At 35.8% G+C, this 23,001-nt stretch overlaps 1 protein-coding gene across 4 annotated transcripts; it reads right to left on the bottom strand.

Annotated features, from left to right (window-relative positions):
- Positions 1 to 1,463: 1,463 nt before the first annotated feature.
- Positions 1,464 to 15,650, bottom strand: LOC115227548 (leucine-rich repeat-containing protein 70-like). Of its 4 annotated transcripts, XM_029798343.2 has the most exons (7): positions 15,334 to 15,564; positions 11,094 to 11,165; positions 9,372 to 9,443; positions 8,250 to 8,321; positions 5,412 to 5,483; positions 4,321 to 4,392; positions 1,513 to 1,630 (listed from the first exon to the last, which is right to left on the bottom strand). In XM_029798343.2, the coding sequence occupies exons 1-7, from the start codon at positions 15,522 to 15,524 to the stop codon at positions 1,555 to 1,557; spliced, it is 627 nt and encodes a 208-aa protein (XP_029654203.1). In that variant the 5' UTR covers positions 15,525 to 15,564; the 3' UTR covers positions 1,513 to 1,554. The 4 variants fall into 4 exon arrangements, with proteins under 4 accessions (XP_029654204.1, XP_029654203.1, XP_036354543.1 ...); XM_029798344.2 differs by lacking the exon at positions 11,094 to 11,165 and having other exon boundaries at positions 1,464 to 1,630; positions 15,334 to 15,650; XM_036498650.1 differs by lacking the exon at positions 9,372 to 9,443 and having other exon boundaries at positions 15,334 to 15,642.
- Positions 15,651 to 23,001: the final 7,351 nt, after the last annotated feature.

The following is a 23,001-nucleotide window of genomic DNA, read 5'->3' as shown; positions in this document are numbered from 1 at the left end:
TATTTACTGCTGAAGTGATGGTGGGTGGTCTAAGAATCTGTGATCTGGCGGGGTAGAATATATAGTCTAAGAACGAGACACGGATCACGCGTGTTGACCTCACTTCACATTTCACAGACAATCTCATTACATTATACTCCAGCAAAATCGATGTCAATAGATGGGTAGAGGGAATCAAGTCCTTAGTGTCCACTACACAACATGTGAAGAACTTGGAGTGACCAAAAATACTCATTTTATTGAGGATGTCCTCAGTGCTAATATAGAAGAAGAAGAACAAGAAGAAGAACAAGAACAAGAAAGAGGAGAAGAAAAAGAAGAAGAAGAAGGAGAAGAAGAAAAAAGAAAGAAGAAGAAGAAGAAAAAGAAGGGAAGAAGAAAAAGAAGAAGAAGAAGAAGAAAAAGAAGAGGAAGAAGAAAAAAAAGAAAGAAGAAGAAGAGGAGGAAGAAGAAAAAAAGAAAGAAGAAGAAAAAGAAGAAGAAGAAAAGAAGGAGAAGAAGAAGAAGGAAAAGAAGAAGAAATTAATCTCGACAATGCGGATAAATAATTCCCAGTCGTTTCATGTCTCAGACACATTCAAGGATATATCATGAATAGAGTCCATTAGTTGCTTCGTCGAGATATTAAGGAATGCGAAAAAATGTCCATCGTTCAGAAGAATATGAAGCAGGAAAGAACTTGCTTAGTTTCACATCGTATGTAATTGCGACGAAATATGGAATAATGTTCATTATGTGAAGAAAGAATTTATATGGAAATATAACGAGTAAGGGAAGAAGAGGAACAAGAAGAAGAACACGAAGAAGAAAAAGAAGAAGAAGAAGAAGAAGAAGAAGAAGGAGGTAGAAGAGACGAAGAATAAGAAGAAGAAGAAGAAGAAGGAGAAGAAGGAGGAGGAGGAGGAGGAGGAGACGAAGAAGGAGAAGAAGAAGAAGAAGAATGAGGAGGAGGAGAAAAAGAAGAAGGAGGAGCAGAAGGAGAAAAAGAAGAAGAAGGAGAAAAAGAAGAAGAAGAAGAAGAAAAGAAGGAGGAGGAGGAGAAAAAGAAGAAGAAGCAGAGAAAGAAGAAAAGGAAAAAGAAATAGAAGGGGAAGGAGGAGGAGGAGGATGTGAAGAAGAAGAAGAAGAAGAAAAGGAAAAGGAGGAGAAGGAGAAGGAGAAGAAGAAGAACAAGGAGAATTACAAGAAGAAGAACGAAAACTACAACAATAACAACAATTTATTTTGGTGGAAGTATGGATAAATAACCACACGGCACCACAGAATCAAGAGAACAATGTGTAAGAAAACAGTAGCTAAAACTTATATTAATAGTGCAGATACATACATACATATGAACATACACATAATATTTCAGGAATACATTTTTAATGTGCAGACAATTATCAACTGACAGTCATTGACATGTTCAGACTCAATCAAATAAATATGACACGAATATGAGAACTGAATATGATTTACAGTAATAGAGAGTGAGAAAACATGGAAATAAGGGGATATTAAATTTAAAGACATAGTATATTCCTCATGTATAAACGACAACATTAAAAGAACTTACAATTTCTCTAAGTTGTGAAGGCCTTGAAACATCTCTTTTTCAATTCTTGAAATTTTATTGTAAGAAAGATATCTGAAGCAGGAAACAATATTGGTTAGATTGACATAGTGTGAATTGCGATAACATATTCAATATTATTCTTTATGAAAGGGGACAAAATTACAGGAAAATAATACGAGAAGAAGAGGAACAGGAAAGAGATTGAGGAGAAGAAGAAGGGGAGGAGGGGAAGGGGAAACGGAGAAGACAAGGAGGAAGTGGAGGGGGAGAAGAAGTAGAAGAAGGAGGAGTTGGAGGAGGAGGAACGAAGGAGAGGAAAAAGGCTGAGGACGGAGTAGAACAAGGAGGAATGGGGGAAATAGGAGGAGGAGCAGAGGGTAGAGTAGACGAAAAGATGTAAATTATTAAAAAGAGGAGGAGGGTGAGGGGACGAAGAAGAATAGGTAAAAGAGAAGAAAAAGGAGAAGAAGAGGAAAAAGAAGAAGAAGAAGGCGATGAAGAAGGAGGAGGAAGAAGAGAAGGAGGGGGAGATTTACAAAAAAGAAGATGAAAAGAAGAAGAAAGAGGAGGAGAAGGAGGAGAAGTAGAAGAAAGAAGAAGTAGGAGAGGAAGAAAAACAAAAAGAAGAAAGAGGATAAGGAGGGGGAGGGGAAAGGAAGAATTACGAGAAGAAGGAGGAGGAGGAGAAGAAGAAGAAGAAGAAGAAGCAGAAGAAGAAAAAGGAGGTGTAGAGGTAAAGGAAGAAGAAGAACAGGAAGCAGTAGTAGTAAGAGAAGAAGGAAGAGGAAGCAAGAGGTGGAGGAGGATGATGAAGAAGAAGAAGTTAGAGAAAAAGAAAAAAAATGAAGAAGAAGGAGGAGGAGAATAACAAAATGAAAATATGAAGAAAAAAGAGACGGAAGAGGAGAAGTAGATGAAGAAATAGAAAGTAGAATAAGAAGAAGTAGAAGAAAATGAAGTAGAAGAAAGAGAAGTTGAAGAAAAAGAAAAATAAGGAGGAAGGTGAGGAGGAGAAGTAAAAGAAGAAGAAGAAGAAGGAGAAGGAGGAGGAGGAGGAAGAGAAGTAGAAGTAGAAGTAGAAAAAGAAGAAAAAGAAGAATAAAAGAAGACGACGAAGAAGAAGAAAGAGGGGAGGATGAAGGGGTAGAAGAAGAGAAAAGGAGAGGAGAAGAAGAATATGAAGAAGTATAAAGTGTACAAGAAGTAGAAGACGAGAAAAAAGAAGTGGTAGAAAGAGAGAAGAAAAGGAAAAGATGGAGGAAGACGGGGAACAGAAGTAGATAAGAAGAAGTACTAAGAAGGAGAAGAAGGAGAATAAGAATAGAATTAGAAGAAGAAGAGAAAAAGGAGCAAGAGGTGAGAGGGGTGGAGGTGGACGAGAATTACAAGAAGAAAAAGGTTGGGGTGGGGTGGTGGAGAGGAGTGAATTACAAGAAGTAAATGTAGTGAAGAAGAAGAAGAGAATAAAATTAGAAGAAAAGAAAGAGGAGGAGGTGGAGGAGGAGAAGAAGAAGAATAGTTTAAAAGAAGAAGGAGAAGAACAAGAAAATTAAGAAGAAGAGAAGAAAAAGAAGGAGGAGGATGATGAGCAGGAGGTGAGGCGGAGGAAGAAGAAGAAGACGAAGACGAAGAAGAAGAAAAAGAAGACGACGACGACGACGACGAAGAAGAAGAAGAAGAAGAAAAAAGACGAAGACGAAGAAGAAGAAAGGAAAAAGAAGTAGAGGAGTAGAAGAAGAAGAAGAAGAAGAAGAAGAAGAAGAAGAAGAAGAAAAGAAAGAAGTTATATTGAAAATGAATGTGTTGAAGTCGAAACTGAAATTGTTCTTAAGATATCAGGAAATAATTCAAGGATAGATCGATAAATTTTGAGCGAGAAGACATTGCTGAAAAATCAGGGAATATACGGAATCAGAAATCAACATATTCAAACGCACTCATTCGCATTCTTATATTCATAGTATCAACGACGGAATGCGGTATGCACACTCACATCACACATTCCCACTCACCCTTGTGGAAATTTGGTGAGAGAGATTATTTATTTCATATCGCTTCATTGTCACAAGAATATTAGAAAACACACGCTTACAAGAATATATCAGCAGTTTAATTGTATCAGGCGAATATTCCAGCTTACAAGTACAGTAGTATTATCATCAGGTTTACAGATAGAATGTATGTGACTATATTATTCGAATATATATTTTCCGCTTCCACTTCAGTTGCTCTATTACGTAAATAACATGAAGTGAATGACAAAATTAGAAGTTCAATGATAATATCGAAACACGAAGGAGAATATTGAAATAAGAAATGGAGGAGGATGCAAAATATAAAATAAAGGAATAATATAGTCACATTTCCCACAGAACTACACTTATATATGAACATACACATATACTTCAGATAAAAATATTTGATGCAAACATGTAAACTCACAAACGTTACCATTTCTAATACAAATTCATATCAGAATCATTGAAATTTGGGGAACAAAAATGAGTTATTGAGATGCGAATTGAAACAAAGCAACTACAATAAAGGAACATTATTTTTTCCTATTATTTCACTTTCTCTCTCTTTCTTTCACATTGTCACGCTCTCTCATATTCTCTTTGTATCTTACTAAATCATGTTCATTCTACAAATTCGAATTGATTTTGTTTGGTTCAGTCTGAAATTTTATACATTTGTGAGCTTATATATCAGCATCAATTATTGCTTTCGGAAAATAGTATCAAGAAACTGAACGAACTTACAAGTAGTTTAAATTTGAAAGCCCCGTGAATGCACCTTCTTTGATGGTTGCAATGTTGTTGGCACCAAGAACTCTGTCGCAGTAAAGAAAGAGTAAAATAGATTATATGGAAAATATTTGTGATACGACATCAAACACTGTGACTTGAGAATGAAAGGAAGAAAAAGAAGAAAGATTACAAAGAAGAAGAAGAAGAAGAAGAACTAGAAAGGAGAAGGAGAAGGAGAAGAAGAAGAAGAAGAAGAAGTAGAAGAGGAAGGAGAATTGACGAGAAGGTGGAGAGGCGGGGATGTTAGGAGGAGGGCAAAGGAAGGGATGACTGAGGAGGGGTAGCTGGGGGTAGCAGCAGAAGGAGCAGGAAGGACAGGAGACTGAGAATAAGATGAAGAATTGGCAGAGAATGGAAAAAGAGGGAGACCAGTGACGGAGCAGAAAGTACAGAGAAGAAAAAGAAGAAAAAGAATAAGAAGAAAAAGAAGAAGACAAAGAAGAGAAAGAAGTAGAAGAAGAAAGGAACATGAAGAAGATGAAGAAGGTAAGGAGAAAAAGACGAAGAAGATGAAGAAGAAGAAAAATAGAAGAGAACGAAGAAACTGAAGAAAAAGGATGATGAGTAGGACGAAGAGGGGAGGTTGAGGAGGAGAATTGCAATAATAATAAGATGAAGAAAATGGAGGAGAAGGAAGTGGAGGAGGAGGGGAAAGGATAATTACAAGAAGAAGAACAAAACAACAACAACAACAATAACAAAAAAATTATCTCGGTGGAAGTGTTGATAAATAACCACACGGCACCACAGAATCAAGAGAACAATGTGTAAGAAAATAGTAGCTAAAACTTATATTAATAGTGCATATACATAGATACATATGAACATACACATATATATTTGCAGGAATAACATTTTTATGCAGACAATTATCAACTGACAGTCATTGACATGTTCAGACTCAATCAAATAAATATAACACGAATATGAGAACTGAATATGATTTACAGTAATAGAGAGTGAGAAAACATGGAAATAAGGGGATATTAAATTTAAAGACAGTATATTCCTCATGTATAAACGACAACATTGAAAGAACTTACAATTTCTCTAAGTTGTGAAGGCCTTGAAATATCTCTTTTTCAATTCTTGAAATTTTATTGTAGGAAAGATATCTGAAGCAGGAAACAATATTGGTTAGATTGACATAGTGTGAATTGCGATAACATATTCAATATTGTTCTTTATGAAATGGGACAAAATTATAGGAAAATAATACGAGAAGAAGAGGAAGAGGAAAGAGATTGAGGGAGAAGAAGAAGCCAAAGAAGAATGGGAGGAGGGGAAGGGGATACGGAAAAGACAAGGAGGAAGTGGAGGGGGAGAAGAATTAGAAGAAGGATGAGTTGGAGGTGGAGGAACGAAGGAGAGGAAAAAGGCTGAGGACGGAGTAGAACAAGGAGGGGTGGGGGAAATAGGAGGAGGAGCAGAGGGTAGAGTAGACGAAAAAGATGTAAATTATTAAAAAGAGGAGGAGGGTGAGGAGACGAAGAAGAATAGGTAAAAGAGAGGAAAAAGGAGAAGAAGAGGAAAAAGATGAAGAAGAAGGCGATGAAGAAGGAGGAGGAAGAGGAGAAGGAGGTGGAGATTTACAAAAAAGAAGATGAGAAGAAGAAGAAAGAGGAGGAGAAGGAGGAGAAGTAGAAGAAAGAAGAAGTAGGAGAGGAAGAAAAACAAGAAGAAGAAAGAGGATAAGGAGGGGGAGGGGAAGGAAAGAATTACAAGAAGAAGGAGGAGGAAGAGAAGAAGAAGAAGAAGAAGAAGCAGAAGAAGAAAAAGGAGGAGGTGTAGTTGTGGAAGAAGAAGAACAGGAAGCAGTAGAAGTAAGAGAAGAAGAAGGAAGAGGAAGCAAGAGGTGGAGGAGGATGATGAAGAAGAAGAAGTTAGAGAAAAAGAAAAAAATGAAGAAGAAGGAGGAGGAGAATAACAAAATGAAAATATGAAGAAGAAAGAGACGGAAGAGGAGAAGTAAATAGAAGTAATGAGAAATAGAAGAATAAGAAAGAGTAGAAGAAATGAGAGAAGAAAGAGAAGTTGAAGAAAAAGAAAAATAAGGAGGAAGGTGAGGAGGAGAAGTACAAGAAGAAGAAGAATAAGGAGAAAGGAGGAGGAGGAGGAGGAGGAGGAAGAGAAGTAGAAGTAGAAGTAGAAAAAGAAGAAAAAGAAGAAGAAAAAAGAAGACGAAGAAGAAGAAGGAAGAGGAGGAGGATGAAGGGGAAGAAGACCAGAAAAGAGGAGGAGGAGAAGAATATGAAGAAGTATAAAGTGTAGAAGAGGTAGAAGACGAAGAAAAAAAGATTTGGTAGAAAGAGAAGAAGAAAAGGAAAAGATGGAGGAAGACGAGGAACAGAAGTAGAAGAAGAAGAAGAAGACGAAGAAGGAGAATAAGAATAAGAATTAGAAGAAGAAGAAGACAAAAGAGCAAGAAGGGAGAGGAGTGGAGGTGGACGAGAATTACAAGAAGAAAAAGGAGGGGGTGGGGTGGTGGGAGGAGGAAGTGAATTACAAGAAGTAAATGTAGATGAAGAAGAAGAGAATAAAATTAGATGAAGAAAAGAAAGAGGAGGAGGTGGAGGAGGAGAAGAAGAAGAATAGTTTAAAAGAAGGAGAAGAACAAGAAAATGAAGAAGAATAGAAGAAAAAGGAGGAGGATGATGAGCAGGAGGTGAGGCGGAGGAAGAAGAAGTAGACGAAGTCGAAGAAGAAGAAAAAGAAGACGACGACGAAGAAGAGAAAGACGAAGATGAAGAAGAAGAAGAAAAAGACGAAAACGAAGAAGAAGAAAGGAAGAAGAAGTAGGGGAGTAGAAGAAGAAGACGAAGAAGAAGAAGAAGAAGAAGAAGAAGAAGAAGAAGAGAAGAAGAAGAAGAAGAGAAGAAGAAGAAGAAGAAGAAGATAGAAGGTATATTGAAAATCATGGTGTTGAAGACTAAACTCAAATTGTTCTTAAGATATCAAGAAATAATTCAAGGATAGAATGATAAATTTTGGGCGAGAAGACATGGCTGAAAAATCAGGGAATATACGGAATCAGAAATCAACATATACAAATGCACACATACGCATTCTTATATTCATAGTATCAACGACGGAATGCGGTATGCACACTCACATCACACATATTCCCACTCACCCTTGTGGAAATTTGGTGAGAGAGATTATTTATTTCATATCGCTTCATTGTCACAAGAATATTAGAAAACACACGCTTACAAGTAATATATCAGCAGTTTAATTGTATCAGGCGAAATATTCAGCTTACAAGTACAGTAAGTATTTCAGGTTTACAGAAAGAATGTATGTGACTATATTTTTTGAATATATATTTTCCGCTTCCATTTCAGTTGCTCTATTACATAAATAACGTGAAGTGAATGAAAAATTCGAAGTTGAATGATAATATCGACACACGAAGGAGAATATTGAAATAAGAAATGGAGGAGGAGGCAAAATATAAAATAAAGGAATAATATAGTCACATTTCACACAGAACTACACTTATATATGAACATACACATATACTTCAGATAAAAATATTTGATGCAAACATGTAAACTCACAAACGCTACCATTTCTAATACAAATACATATCAAAATCATTGAAATTTGGGGAACAAAAATGAGTTATTGAGATGCGAATTGAAACAAAGCAACTACAATAAAGGAACATTATATTTTCCCTATTATTTCACTTTCTCTCTCTTTCTTTCACATTGTCTCGCTCACTCATATTCTCTTTGTATCTTCTTAAATCATGTTCATTCTACAAATTCGAATTGATTTTCTTTGGTGCAGTCAGAAATTTTATACATTTGTGAGCTTATATATCAGCATCAATTATTACTTTCGGAAAATAGTATCAAGAAACTGAACGAACTTACAAGTAGTTTAAATTTGAAAGCCCCGTGAATGCACCTTCTTTGATGGTTGCAATGTTGTTGGTACCAAGTACTCTGTCGCAGTAAAGAAAGAGTAAAATAGATTATATGGAAAATATTTGTGATACGACATCAAACACTGTGACTTGAGAATGAAAGGAAGAAAAAGAAGAAAGATTACGAAGAAGAAGAAGAAGAAGAACTAGAAAGGAGAAGGAGAAGGAGAAGAAGAAGAAGAAGAAGAAGAAGAAGAAGAAGAAGAAGAAGAAGAAGAAGAAGTAGAAGAGGAAGGAGAATTGACGAGGATGTGGAGAGGCGGGGATGTTAGGAGGAGGGCAAAGGAAGGGATGACTGAGGAGGGGCAGCTGGGGGTAGCAGCAGAAGGAGCAGGAAGGACAGGAGACTGAGAATACGATGAAGAATTGGCAGAGAATGGAAAAGAGGGAGACCAGTGACGGAGCAGAAAGTACAGAGAAGAAAAAGAAGAAGAAAAAGAATAAGAAGGAAAAGAAGAAGACAAAGAAGAGGAAAAAGTAGAAGAAGAAGAGGAACATGAAGAAGATGAAGAAGGTAAGGAGAAAAAGACGAAGAAGATGAAGAAGAAGAAAAATAGAAGAGAACGAAGAAACTGAAGAAAAAGGATGATGAGTAGGACGAAGAGGGGAGGTTGAGGAGGAGAATTGCAATAATAAGAAGAAGAAAATGGAGGAGAAGGAGGTGGAGGAGGAGGGGTAAAGGATCATTACAAGAAGAAGAACAAAACAACAACAACAACAATAACAAAAAAATTATCTCGGTGGAAGTGTTGATAAATAACCACACGGCACCACAGAATCAAGAGAACAATATGTAAGAAAATAGTAGCTAAAACTTATATTAATAGTGCATATACATAGATACATATGAACATACACATATATATTTGCAGGAATAACATTTTTATGCAGACAATTATCAACTGACAGTCATTGACATGTTCAGACTCAATCAAATAAATATAACACGAATATGAGAACTGAATATGATTTACTGTAATAGAGAGTGAGAAAACATGGAAATAAGGGGATATTAAATTTAAAGACAGTATATTCCTCATGTATAAACGACAACATTGACAGAACTTACAATTTCTCTAAGTTGTGAAGGCCTTGAAACATCTCTTTTTCAATTCTTGAAATTTTATTGTAGGAAAGATATCTGAAGCAGGAAACAATATTGGTTAGATTGACATAGTGTGAATTGCGATAACATATTCAATATTGTTCTTTATGAAAAGGGACAAAATTATAGGAAAATAATACGAGAAGAAGAGGAAGAGGAAAGAGATTGAGGAGAAGAAGAAGCGAAAGATGAATGGGAGGAGGGGAAGGGGATACGGAGAAGACAAGGAGGAAGTGGAGGGGGAGAAGAAGTAGAAGAAGGAGGAGTTGGAGGAGGAGGGGATGTGAAGAAGGATGAGGACAGGGAAGGACAAGGAGATGCAGGAGGGGGAGGAAAATAGGAGGAGGTGCAGAGTGTAGACTAGAAGAAGAAGATGTAAAAGATTAAAAAGAGGAGGAAGAAATAGAAGAAGTACAAGAGGACGGTGAGGAGAAAAAGAAGAAGATGAAGGAAAAGAAGAAGAAGAAGAAGAAGAAGAAGAGAAGGAAAAGAAGAAGTAATAGGAGAAGAAGAAGAAGAAGCATGAAAAAAGAAGGAGAAAAAGAAAAAGAAGGAAAAGAATGAATAAGAGGAAAATAGGTGGAGGCGGAGGAGTAGGAGGAAGGGGAAGAAGAAGAGGACAAAGGAGAAGGAGGAGGAAGAGAAGTAGGAAAGAAGAAGAAGAAGAAGAAGAAGAAGAAGAAGAAGAAGAAGAAGTTTGAAAATCATGGTGTTGAAGACGAAACTGAAATTGTTCTTAAAATATCAGGAAATAATTCAAGGATAGATCGATAAATTTTGGGCGAGAAGACATGGCTGAAAAATCAGGGAATATACGGAATCAGAAATCAACATATTCAAATGCACTCATACGCATTTTTATATTCATAGTATCAACGACGGAATGCGATATGCACACTCACATCACACATATTCCCATTCACACTTGGGGAAATATGGTGGGAGAGATTATTTATTTCATATCGCTTCATTGTCACAAGAATATTAGAAAACACATGCTTACAAGAAATATATCAGCAGTTTAATTGTATGAGGCCAAATATTCCAGCTTACAAGTACAGTAAGTATTTCAGGTTTACAGATAGAATGTATGTGACTATATTATTCGAATATATATTTTCCGCTTCCACTTCAGTTGCTCTATTACATAAATAAAGTGAAGTGAATGACAAAATTCGAAGTTGAATGATAATATCGAAACACGGAGGAGAATATTGAAATAAGAAATGGAGGAGGATGCAAAATATAAAATAAAGGAATAATATAGTCACATTTCACACAGAACTACACTTATATATGAACATACACATATACTTCAGATAAAAATATTAGATGCAAACATGTAAACTCACAAACGTTACCATTTCTAATACAAATTCATATCAAAATCATTGAAATTTGGGGAACAAAACTGAGTTATTGAGATGCGAGTTGAAACAAAGCAACTACAATAAAGGAACATTATATTTTTTCCTATTATTTCACTTTCTCCCCAAAATTCTCTCTCTTTCTTTCACATTGTCTCGCTCTCCCCTATTCTCTTTGTATCTTCCTAAATCTTGTTCATTCTACAAATTTGAATTGATTTTGTTTGGTTCAGTCTGAAATTTTATACATTTGTGAGCTTATATATCAGCATCAATTATTACTTTCGGAAAATAGTATCAAGAAACTAAACGAACTTACAACTCTTTTAAATTCGAAAGCCCCGTGAACGCACCTTCTTTGATGGTGGCAATGTTGTTGTTGCCAAGACGTCTATAGCAGTAAAGAAAGAGTAAAATAGATTATATGGAAAATATTTGTGATACGATATCAAACACCGTGACTTGAGAATGAAAGGAAGAAAAAGGAGAAAGATAACGAAGAAGAAGAAAAAGAAGAAATAGAAGAAAAAGAAAAGGAAGAGAATTGGGGAGGAGGTGAAGAAGAAGAGGAAGAATAAGAATAAGAAGAAGACGAAGGAGAAGACGAAGAAGAAGAAGAAGACGAAGGAGAAGACGAAGAAGAAGAAGAAAATGAAGAAGACGAAGGAGAAGAAGAAGAAGAAGAAGAAGAAGAAGAAGAAGAAAAAGAAGAAGAAGAAGACGAAGAAGAAGTAGAAGACGAATGAGAGTGAGGAGGAGGTTGAGGTGGCGGAGGGGGAGGAGAGGTGGGGAGGTTAGGAGGAGGACAAAAGAAGGAAAGACTGAGGAGGGGCAGCTTGGGGTAGCAGCAGAAGGAGCAGGAAGAGCAGGAGGATGAGAATAAAAGGAAGAATTGGCAGAGAATGTAAAAGAGAGAGACCAGTGACTAAGCAGAAAGTACAGAGAAGAAAAAGAAGAAGAAAAAGAATAAGAAGAAAAAGAAGAAGAAGAAGAGGAAGAGGAAGAATAAGAGGGAGAAGAAAAAGAAGAAGAAGAAAAGGAAGAAGAAGACGAAGACGAAGAGGGAGAAGAAGAGGGAGAAGAAAAAGAAGAAGAAGAAGAAGACGGAGAAGAAGAAGAAGAAGAAGAAGAGGAAGAAGAAGAGGAAGAAGAAGGAGGAGAAGAAAAAGAATAAAACGAAGAAAAGGAAGAAGAAGAAGAAGAATAAGTAGAAGAAAAAAGAAACAGCAGGAGAAGAAGAATGTCTTAATGTGGCAGCCGTTTCATGTTTATTTCCTACTTTACTTGCACAACCTCGAGTATCCGCTTCGCCTCTCTATGTACCAACACACACTTCCACACACATACACGCACATGTATGCATATATACGCACATACACACATATACACTCAGAAATATACACACATATGTATATCTACCTCTGGGTGCGAGTATGTGTGTGAACCTCGTCCCCGTAGTGGTGTCCTTTTATCTGTCGATACAGTTTATTATCGAATCTAAAGGTGTTGTCTTCTAGTTCCAGGTGTGTGTCTTTGGAAATGCGTTTTGAAGCGTTCGTCCATCCGTCCGCTATGATTTCTACCCAGTGTTTGATTGCTCCCAGGCCCAAAGTGTGATGTATTTGTACAAAGATTAGTCAAATCTTTTAAGTATAGTACGTTCTGGGACAGTGGGTGGAATGTGTTTGATGAAATCCATATCGTCTCGGGTATAGCTGGGCATTAATGGGCACAACGGTTTGAGGAGTATATCCAAAAGATGGCTCAGTTGTTGTGTTGGGGCTCAAGGTCCAGCAACTGTTGGTCTCAATTTGATGTCAGTAGGTCTTAGTATTTTTATATGCTGATCCTTGCATTTTGGAGCATTCGCAGATCTTGGGTGATCCATAGAAATTACTCTCTTTCATTACAGAGCTGCATAAATAATCTTTCTCTTTATCTGTGAACGAACGTTGGTATTCATTTATCTTAATTTTGGGTGTATTCATTATTACTTTCTCCGCGTGTCTTGGTTCTTCCTTGTAGCAGGATTAGTCTGTTTCCAATATTTTATCTTTATAGTAGTCTTGGTCCGTGACTGCTATCACCCTTCCCCAATCGGTTTCGTTTAGGATGATTAAATTGTCAATTTGCAGTTTGTAAGGCTTTCTTTTCGTCTTCACGAAGGTTCTGTTTGCATTTTCGGATATTTTATTATATAAGATATGAAACAGATTTAAGTCACCACGTAAAGTATGAATGGAAAACACACATGCATGTAAAATATGAGAAAAGAATGGATGTTCAAAATATTTGTGATTTGAATTAGATTTACAAAGCCTTCGTTGCAACATCAGTTTTCAGTGGAAGATATTTTTATCATCTCAGAAGTCAGCTTTATTTATAAATATCTTGTTTCTGTCCAATGAGCATTCTATTTGTTATTACACTTTGCTGTCAAAAGTAATTTATCTTTGCAAAAGTAAACTCCTCTCCTTTGCATAATTGATGCATAAAAGTTCTTCACAAAAATAAATAAACCCCCAAAACTTCAAGACTGAAATAATAGACTAGGAAGGAAAACATAACAGAAATAGAAAGGGATTTATTAATAGAATTGGTGATGGTAGAGTGGGGAAACCCTGATATAATTTTGAGTTATGTGCTACAAAGGAGAACAAACTTACATGGTGATTTAACTGGTTAAGGGTGTTATTTAAAAAAGGGATGTGGCAACATACATTGCCTTAGTTTTTTCGTCTTTTTTTAGCCCTTTGCTCCTTACTCTTGCTGTATTAAACCTCAGTTTGTTACCATTATTAGCCATCTATGCTAAATCCTTCATCCCCTAAATAGCATCCCTGTTAATCATTCCTGTAAAGGTTAACCTGCAACAGCTCAAACGGAATATTAATGATATCTGTCTCACAAGTATTGGAGATCTTGCAGGGGTTAAAAAACTTGTATGATCCTTTCTCCAAAATCGGTAAAATAAAAAGTGTGTAATTTTAACTCAGGTCACAGACAACTGGACAATATACTGCAAGGTGTCTTATTCGAGGTCCTCATAGTTGCATTTGTTCATTGAACTGTTATGGTTCTTTATTGATCTCGGAAATGAATGACCCAAGGTTGACCTTGGCGGGACTTGAAGTCAGATTGCCGTGTGTCAGAACGTGATGTATTCTGCTAGACGGTCAAATGATTTGTGCCAAACCTCGCTCAAGTTATGAACGATGAAAATATCTAACTTATTAAACAGAACTTCAACTTTACTATTCAACATCTTGAGTTATACGAGATTTAGGGATTCCATTATTGAAACTTTTCTCTTTATTTTACATTAGGATTTCTCATTTTGTCAAAACCTTCCAAATGTTTTGAGAAATAGATCTGATCGAATGAATTGATCCATTGCATTAATCACCTTAAACTTTCAGTTTTAATCAAATATTCTAATGAATATTTGATTAAAACTGAAAGTTTAAGGTGATTAATGCAATGATGCAAGCCAATTAACTGGAAGTAATCACCTGGAAGAGCAATGTGTTGCAACAGAGTATTTGTTATGATTGCATGTATCAAATAATTTCTCTTTTTTATTCTATTCCATTTCTTGAGACGTTAAATTTTAATAATTTACTTAAAAATTGCGTAAGATTTCAGGTGAACGGGGATACATCAATCAGCCGAAACTTCAATTAAGCTTGCATAATTTTGTAATAAGTTTTATTGTGTTCATGATAGGGTAAATTTTACTGATGACATTCTATCAAAAATAAATTCCTCATAATTTGTTAAAATAACACTATTTTGATTTCTTCACTTAGGTATTTTAAGAATTTGGTAATTTAAGCGGATCTCGTCATTATCTGCTGTTTAATCCATCTGTTTCATTTTTAATTATAAAAATAATAATTTCTTCCATAGGAACAAACCTGAAATTTTGGGAAAGGGACAAGTCCTTTACATTGATCTCAGAGATAATTGCTATTTATTTTACCGACTCCAAAAGAATGAAAACAAAGTCAACCTCGACAGAATTTAAAATCGAAACGTAAAGACGAACGAAATACCGCTCAACATTTTGTCTGGCGTGCACAACGATTCTGATAGCTCGCTGCATATTCTATTATAAAATTAACACAAACAATAATTAACAATTATTCTGTGACACGATCAACTGATATTATATCATATTACTGTAATAATAAGCGACAATTCAACTAATTAATGATATAATATAACTATGTGGAATACACGTTTTCTTAGCACTAAAGTTTTTATACTGTCCGTTCATTGAATATACCGTAAGATTTGATAAGTTCAGACAAATGAAATCAAAGTCAGATACTAGTCATATCCAATCTCTGTGTATGCGATGTTATATATTATAAATTCAATATGGTAAGAAACAGTTTATTTGACTTCACAGCAGGTAACATATCGATTTGTTTTACTCTAACATAAGATTGTGCTTAAAGCTGTGAGATGAACAGCATAAGCGATTAGCTGAGAACATATCAATGAGAATTTAAATATTGGATGTGGAAAATACGTAGAAAGTGTCAAATACTTACAAATATTCAACATTCGTCGGAATTGGTTGTGGAATTGATTGTAAATTGCGATTTGCACAATTTACACTCGTTGTAAGTGAATAGCAAGTACATATCTTGCATATATCTGAATCAGCTTGAGTCTCCAAAAACAATATCGTACACAGTATCAACACAAGAGACCGTCTAAATGATACTACGTGGTGAAACATATTGCCAGGCGTAGATTTATCTGTAAAAGAAGAAAATAGGAAATGTCAGAGATTTCAATGTTATTAACTTCAAATTGCAGATTCTCTGAAGGAACTAAAATTCACCCCTGTTCCACATGACAAATATATTTTTGTTTTCATGATTGGATATTTAAAGCTAAAAAATTAAATTTCGATAAATTAGTGTGATGAAATTTATAAAAATATTATAGCTTTAACGCGTAATAATATCAAAGAAAACACCAAACTCACACACACAAACACAAACGCACTCCTACACACATCTGTAACCATACTCGGAGGGGGGTCTAATATATATATATACAAAACTAGCGAACCATGAGTTTCGTAGACCCTAAATACGCAGTGGTTGTAAACCCGGTTGGGTCGTTAAATCCGATGGGACCCCACAAGCAACTGTATTGTATCAAAGGATTTTTCCTGTACCCCAGTTTTAGAGGCGTTCATACAAAGTTTTTCCTTAAATAAACTATCATGATTTCATTTTACTTACTTTTTTTTACTGAAAACAAGAATAAAGCATGAACGTAAATCTATATATATAAAACTCAACTTGTGTGTCTATCTGTGTATCTGTGTGTGTGTCTGTGTCTTTTACTTCCCGGCACATCTCCTCCTAGCCAACAAATCGTAGAACCACCAAACATGGGTCACTTAAAGTTTAGGCGAATGAAAATTGAACTGCGCTATTTCTGTTCGCAAGTGCAAAAATCGATAATGTGTTTGTTTAGGCCTTCTCCCATGCATTGAATAGTGAACTTTACTCAGTCGGCTGTTTGACGTGAACTGTGTTCACCACGCGTGCAAGCATGCGTAAATTGCATGAAAAATAAAAAAGCAAGACGAATCGCCGTAAACATTGTAGAAATTCGGCAAAGAAATGAATTTTCGGGATGTAGCCTGGAAGGTTTTTCCCTATTAATCGCTTGGACTTTGTGAACTCATACCAATTGTTTTCATACCATTTTTAACGCTTTGAATTAAATGTGACCATTTTGCGTTGAGTCTGCAGTTTGAATCACTAACCAAATTTTAGCAGGTTGGATTTTTGATCATCACGATACATCGCCAGCGACTCCCTGAAACTCTCCTCTGATATCCTCGTTGAGAAATACTGATCTAAAAGAATAATTCAACAATGCAATTTTCTGTATGTTATATGTGTTTGTAAATCCTGGTGTTTTTGTTATGTATTTGTCTGAATAATTTGTTATCATGCCTAATGCACTTACTATGATAGGAATTGTTTGTTTTTAGATTCCTCGTTCGAGTTACCTCTATTTCCAGGTCGTTGTATTTTGAAAGTTTCTCCATTTCTTTATTGTTATTATTATATTGTGTCGGTTTTGGAGACTAGTTGTTCGGAGCTCTAAGTTTTCTTTAGAATTGTTGTTACAATGTTGTTTTCAAAATTTTATTGACCACAGAACCCATCTCGCTGTAAGCGGGGCTAGCTGCGGTGGCCAGAATTCGCCCCTTAAAGGCGAATTTTGAGTTTTAAAAACTACAAATTTATATTTTAAAAAGAAAAAGTTCAGTCTGGCTTCCCAAATCGAGGCAAGTAAAGGTTCTTACATCATCCGTTTTGACATTTTGTCACTTCCGCTTGTTAATATTTTTGAGAAACAAAGCAAAGACAGCAGCAGCAGCAGTAGTTGTAGCAACAACAACAACAGCATCACAACCATCAGCACCAACAAAAACATAACAGAAAAATGAAGAGAAGGCAAGGAATCAATCCACTTTGACCCTAAAAAAGAAGACACACCACCAGAAATAGACGGCTGATTCTTGCTGGTAGATGTCCTCTTGGACATATAGGTCAAAACGAGCATCTTACAGATGCGGAAACTTTACAAACAAAACTATTCGGGTCAAGGCCTAAAATTGTGGGTGAAAATGGACACCCAAAGTCTGGACACAATTCCAGATATCATAAATTCACACTTTGGCACCAACCTCCACGTGGCCTTTGAAAGCTGATGGTTTCGGTATCATCTGTGTGGGGACACAAATCATCTAAAATTCTTCTATTGCCCACAACAAATTAGAGAAAGGAGCCTCTCAATTTTGCCAACATCATCAACACCACCACCACAGCAACAATAACAACAATAACAACAGCACCAACAGAGGCAGGTGACCATCGTGGCTACAAAATCAAGAATAACAGTAGCAGCAACACTAATCGCAGCAGCACGGGCAGCAGCAAAAACAACAGCATCAACCCCGGTCCCCACCACCAAAAACGCAACAACGTTATGAATAGGACAACGCCAAAAAGCTCTACAAGATTTGCCCCTCCCCTGTTCGGAGCACTCAGACATACCTTGCGCGGATAGGGACGACGAAAGACCAAAATGGCAAGTAGTCGCCTGAACACCCAAAAGAAAAAGAAACAGAACCCAAAACACACAGACAATTCAGACATAGACTTGCCCAAATGCATCAATAAATTAACATTGATATTTTTTCACCGTTGTTGCAATCATCTGAAATGGAACTGTCAAAGCGCGATCTTCCAAAAAATTTTGTTGATAAAAGGCAAGTCATAAAAAGGGCTATTTCTAGTTACAAAAAAAGCACTTCTGGTTTTGTTCAAATACTTGGAACCAACAATGAAGCTAAATAATGTAGTTAGACTATTGCTTAATGTATAGCTGAGAAAGGTAAACCTTTTACAGCCGGAGAATTTATCAAAAAAACTTTTTTGAGAATTGCTAAAATTTTGTTCAGTGTTTAAGCAAACGCTGAAAAAATACTGTCTCGAATTCAAGAAATAACAACTTCTGCATGATCAGTTGAGAGACGTGTAACTGATATAGCTGAAAACATAATTATAACACAGAAAGTTAGATTACAAAAAGCTGCTGCATTCAGTGACCCCTATCGATGAAAGTACTCAAGTGAATGACATGGCGCACCTAGCAATTGTTGCAAGATACAGGGACAATGATCGTATTTACGAAGAATCATGTTGTTTGATTATTCCTCTTACCAATACATCTACAGGACAGGACATTCTGACTGCATTTCTAAATTATTTCGAAAATCAAGCCATTAATACAAATAAAATATTTTGTATTACTACTGGGTGCACGTGCAGTGGGTGGAAGGAAAAAAAGATTTTTAAGCGTCTTGAAATCACACACGCAGTGTAATGTGTTTTAATTGCATTGTACATCAGGAAAATTTAGTTGCAAAACTTTCGTCACAAAGCTTGAGTTCTGTCGTGGAAACTGTTGTTAAAATAGTTAACTTCATGGTTTCTTGCTCTTCACTGACTCACAGACAATTTAAGTCTCTTCTGCAGGAACTGGACAGCGAATATGCAGACTTCCACTTCACAGTAAAGTCCTGCAGCGTAGACTCGGTTAAAATTCTCTCTCCCATTTATTATATATACGTGCATTCGAGAGTAGCATGGAACAGCTAGCCTTTTGCCGCTATTTGGATCCCGTTCTGTCCACTACTCTGATTAGTTGGTATTGGCGCAATTTGTCGCGCCAAACTGCCGCGTATAACCAGTCGGAGTCAGCCTGTTCTCTACCCCGTTTTGGCCTACTTCTCCTTATAAACGCTCCCCCTTTTCTCCTTTCGTCTTTTGGTTCCAGACCTTTTAAGGACTAGCCTCTGACCACAAAGACACAGCCAGTTCCAGAGACTTACCAACTTTGTCCAACAGCATTCCAACAACCTCCATCTTCGTCGCTATCACCATGTCCTTAACGTCTTCAACATCATCTCTCTATGTACACAGCTCTGCAAGCGATGCACCCAGGTTCCAACACTTCACTGTTCATGAATTACTTCATCATGGGTCAACAACAAATATACAACCAGTATGAATTCCTGTACAAGTTACCCAGGCAGCAGCATCACAGCCACGACATCACGTTCAACATATACCTCTAATTGTCTCCTACATCTATGAACCCAACGCATACATTCTGTTCTCATGACGGCATGTCTATCGTTCAGTATACATGATGCACACACAGACACATCTGTTAACATATCAATAAATCTTCTTTTAATCATTCTACGCGGTTGTCTCCTTTATCCATCTGGCAAATAGATGGTACTATCAATTTTCTCTTTATTGTAAGGGCTGTGTGATGTGGTACTAAAGAGCCATTCTTGTCAACTCGCATCGCACGGTCCTTACAGTCCGTTGGCTTTGTCGGGGTAATGTTTTGAACAGATTTGTATCATGCTTAGAAGAATATTTCTTGAAAGGAAACAGTTGCCAGAATTGAACAACGAAGACGGGTTATTTAAACTGATGCTTCTAAGTGACAGGTACTTGAATGATTAAAATTTGCATTTACAAGAGAGAGGTCAAACAGTACTTGATGTTTTTGAATATTGGAAAGGATTTTGTTAAAATCAGATTTTTTTGCGTGATAAATTTAGCAATACATAAAAATACTTTCCAAATGTAAAAGATTATTCAAATCGATTTAATATTTAATAAAAACGAACTTCAAAAATATATTGCAACGTTGAAAGAAGAATTTTCAAGTGAGATAAATATTTCGAAACAGATGCTCCTATATTTTCATTTCTCATGAAACCCGACTTTGAGGGATTTGAAAACGAACTCATTTAATCTCTCACATTTTGGCTCAAAAACAAATATACAGGATAGTTTTGAAGTGGAAATGATTGAATTAACCACTTCAGAATTATGGGGGGAAAATATATGGAATTACGAAAATCTCTTGAAAGAAGCAGCTTACAGAATTCAGTTGCCATCTTCAATCGCAGGGAGACGTTGCCTGAAAGATTCAATTCTTTGAAGAAAATCGCCTCAGCTCGGCTTTCACCCTTTAGCTCAACATATACAGGATTACCCCAAATCAACAGAACCTATAAAATTTCGGTTTCCGTCTACCCAATCCACTCACAAAATTTGGTCATCCCGAGACTATAGTAGAAAACAATTTCCCAAAATGCCATGCAGTGGAAACTGAATCTGGATCTACGTGCTTGCGGAGCAAGTTTCTTACCACATAGCCACGTCTATGCATGTGTGTTTATGTATAAGTCTATATATACAATGGACAGGACAAACAAATATTTAAATAATATTTCTGACGTGCGTGTAACAAAGTTATTCTATTAAGTTGCATAGTTATAGAAAGATAGAGAGAGAGGGAAAAATAAATCATATATATGTGTGTGTGTATAAATGTTAAATCTTAAAAGAATAGTAACAAAAATTGATTTCACTATTTGCGTTCTGAGTTCCTTTCCTGTCGAACTCCCCTTTGCCTTTCATTTCTCAGAGGTGCTGAAGTCCAATTACTCGACTTTCGACCTTCCCCACAAAAACACAACCACTGGCCTTGTACCTAATCCAGAAACCACTTAGTAGGTGGCAATCTAGGATTTTAGGACAAAGAATTGCTGCGCGTTGTCATATGTAATCATGTATGATTATACAAAGATGCATGAGGATATATATACATACACAAACGCGCACAAATATATGTGTGTGTATGAGTGTGTGTGTGCACATGAGTGTGTGAATCTATGTACATTGTATATATATATATATATATATATAATATATATATATATATATATATATATACATACATATATATATATATATATATATATATATATATATATATATACATATATATATATATATGCATGTATGTATATATGTATGTATAAGCAAGCGTGTGTCTACATGCGTGTGTGAATACATGCACATATGTACGAAGCGAAACATTCACACACACACGTATATATATAGGTATATAAATACATAGATATATATTCATACGCATTTAGTTGTATACACACACATATATGTGTATTCTTTTTCTTTAATTCTTTTACTTGTTGAAGTCATTTGCCTGCGCCCATGCTGGAGCACTATATAAAAAGCCTTGAAGCCCAATAAATTGACATCAGGGCTTATTCTTTGTAAGCCAAATACTAATTTTATTGGCCTCTTTTGCCGAACCGCAATGTTAAGGAGGGGAGCGTAAAAAACCTGCTGTCAAGATATGAAAGGGTAACAAACATAGTCGCAAAGACAGAAACACACATACACAAACAAACTCACACATATATGCATCAATATATATATATATATATATATATATATAATATATATATAATATGTACATATATATATATATATATATATGTATATAGTATATATATATATATATATATATATATATATATATATATATATATATATATATATACACATTATATATAATATATAAATGTATATTAGTATATATATATATATATATATATATATATATATAATATATATGTATAAAGAACTTTTTTCGGTTTCCGTCTACCTAATCCACTCGTAAGAGGGAAAATAAATCATATATATGTGTGTTTGTGTAGATACAAATGTTAAATCTTAAAAGAAAAGTAACAAAAATTGATTTGTCTATTTGCGTTCTGAGTTCCTTTCCTGTCGAACTCACCTTTGCCTTTCACTTCTCAGAGGTGTTGAAGTCCAAATACTCGACTGTCCACCTCCCCCACAAAAACATAACCACTGGCCTTGTACCTACGTCAGAGACAACATTATATGAGCGGCAATCTAGGATTTCAGGACAAAGAATTGCTACGCGGTGTCATATGTAATCATGTATGGTATATAAATATGCATGAGGATATATATACATGCACAAATACGGACAAATATATGAGTGTGTATGAGTGTGTGTACATTAATGTGTGTATATATGACTTCAGTTTTAAATTTTTAAAAGAAATTTTTAAAAGAAATTAAATAAGTTTTATCCACTTATCGGAATATTCTATTGCCTCATATAAGTTTTTTGTCTCACGTTCCAGCAGCTATCCGATAAGTATACTGAATGAAATACCCGGTGGTAATAATTCTCTATATTTTTTTTAAACGAGAGTGCCAGTATTTTCCCTTGATGTATGTGATTGGCTGAATTCTTTAATATCCGGAAAATAAATCCAATTTCCAGCTATCCACCATTCCTACACGTCAAGTGTTGAAATGGTCACTGTGTAACATGAGATGAAGTGTCTTTCGCGCCATACGCCTCTCGGGTCTGTATTTGAAATCACGACCTTGTTATCGTGAATAGCATCCCTAATCACGATTTTCATGTGTTCTCGACTTCTTTTATTTTACCAAAACTTTAATTTTCATATGTCCTGACAACACCCAGAGAATATTCTTATCTACATGACGCTTTTCTAAAACAAAAGCCATTGTTTTTGTCGATTATTGGGATGGCGATATCTGCTCAAATACACAACCTCATCTCTCTAGTTACTAAAATGCAAACCCGATGAATTTTCCTCGTTTCCCAGAATATATTTCAGTTGTTTCTAAAGAATGCTTGTTGTTCACTGGTGACAAGACTATGATCAGAGGCGTTTTGGTCATGATCATCCCGTCCATTCACTTATACTGCAATGTGTG

The sequence above is a fragment of the Octopus sinensis genome, unplaced genomic scaffold, assembly GCF_006345805.1.
Source record: "Octopus sinensis unplaced genomic scaffold, ASM634580v1 Contig04526, whole genome shotgun sequence".
NCBI lineage: Eukaryota > Metazoa > Mollusca > Cephalopoda > Octopoda > Octopodidae > Octopus > Octopus sinensis.
This window is presented reverse-complemented; position numbering and strand designations above follow the sequence as displayed.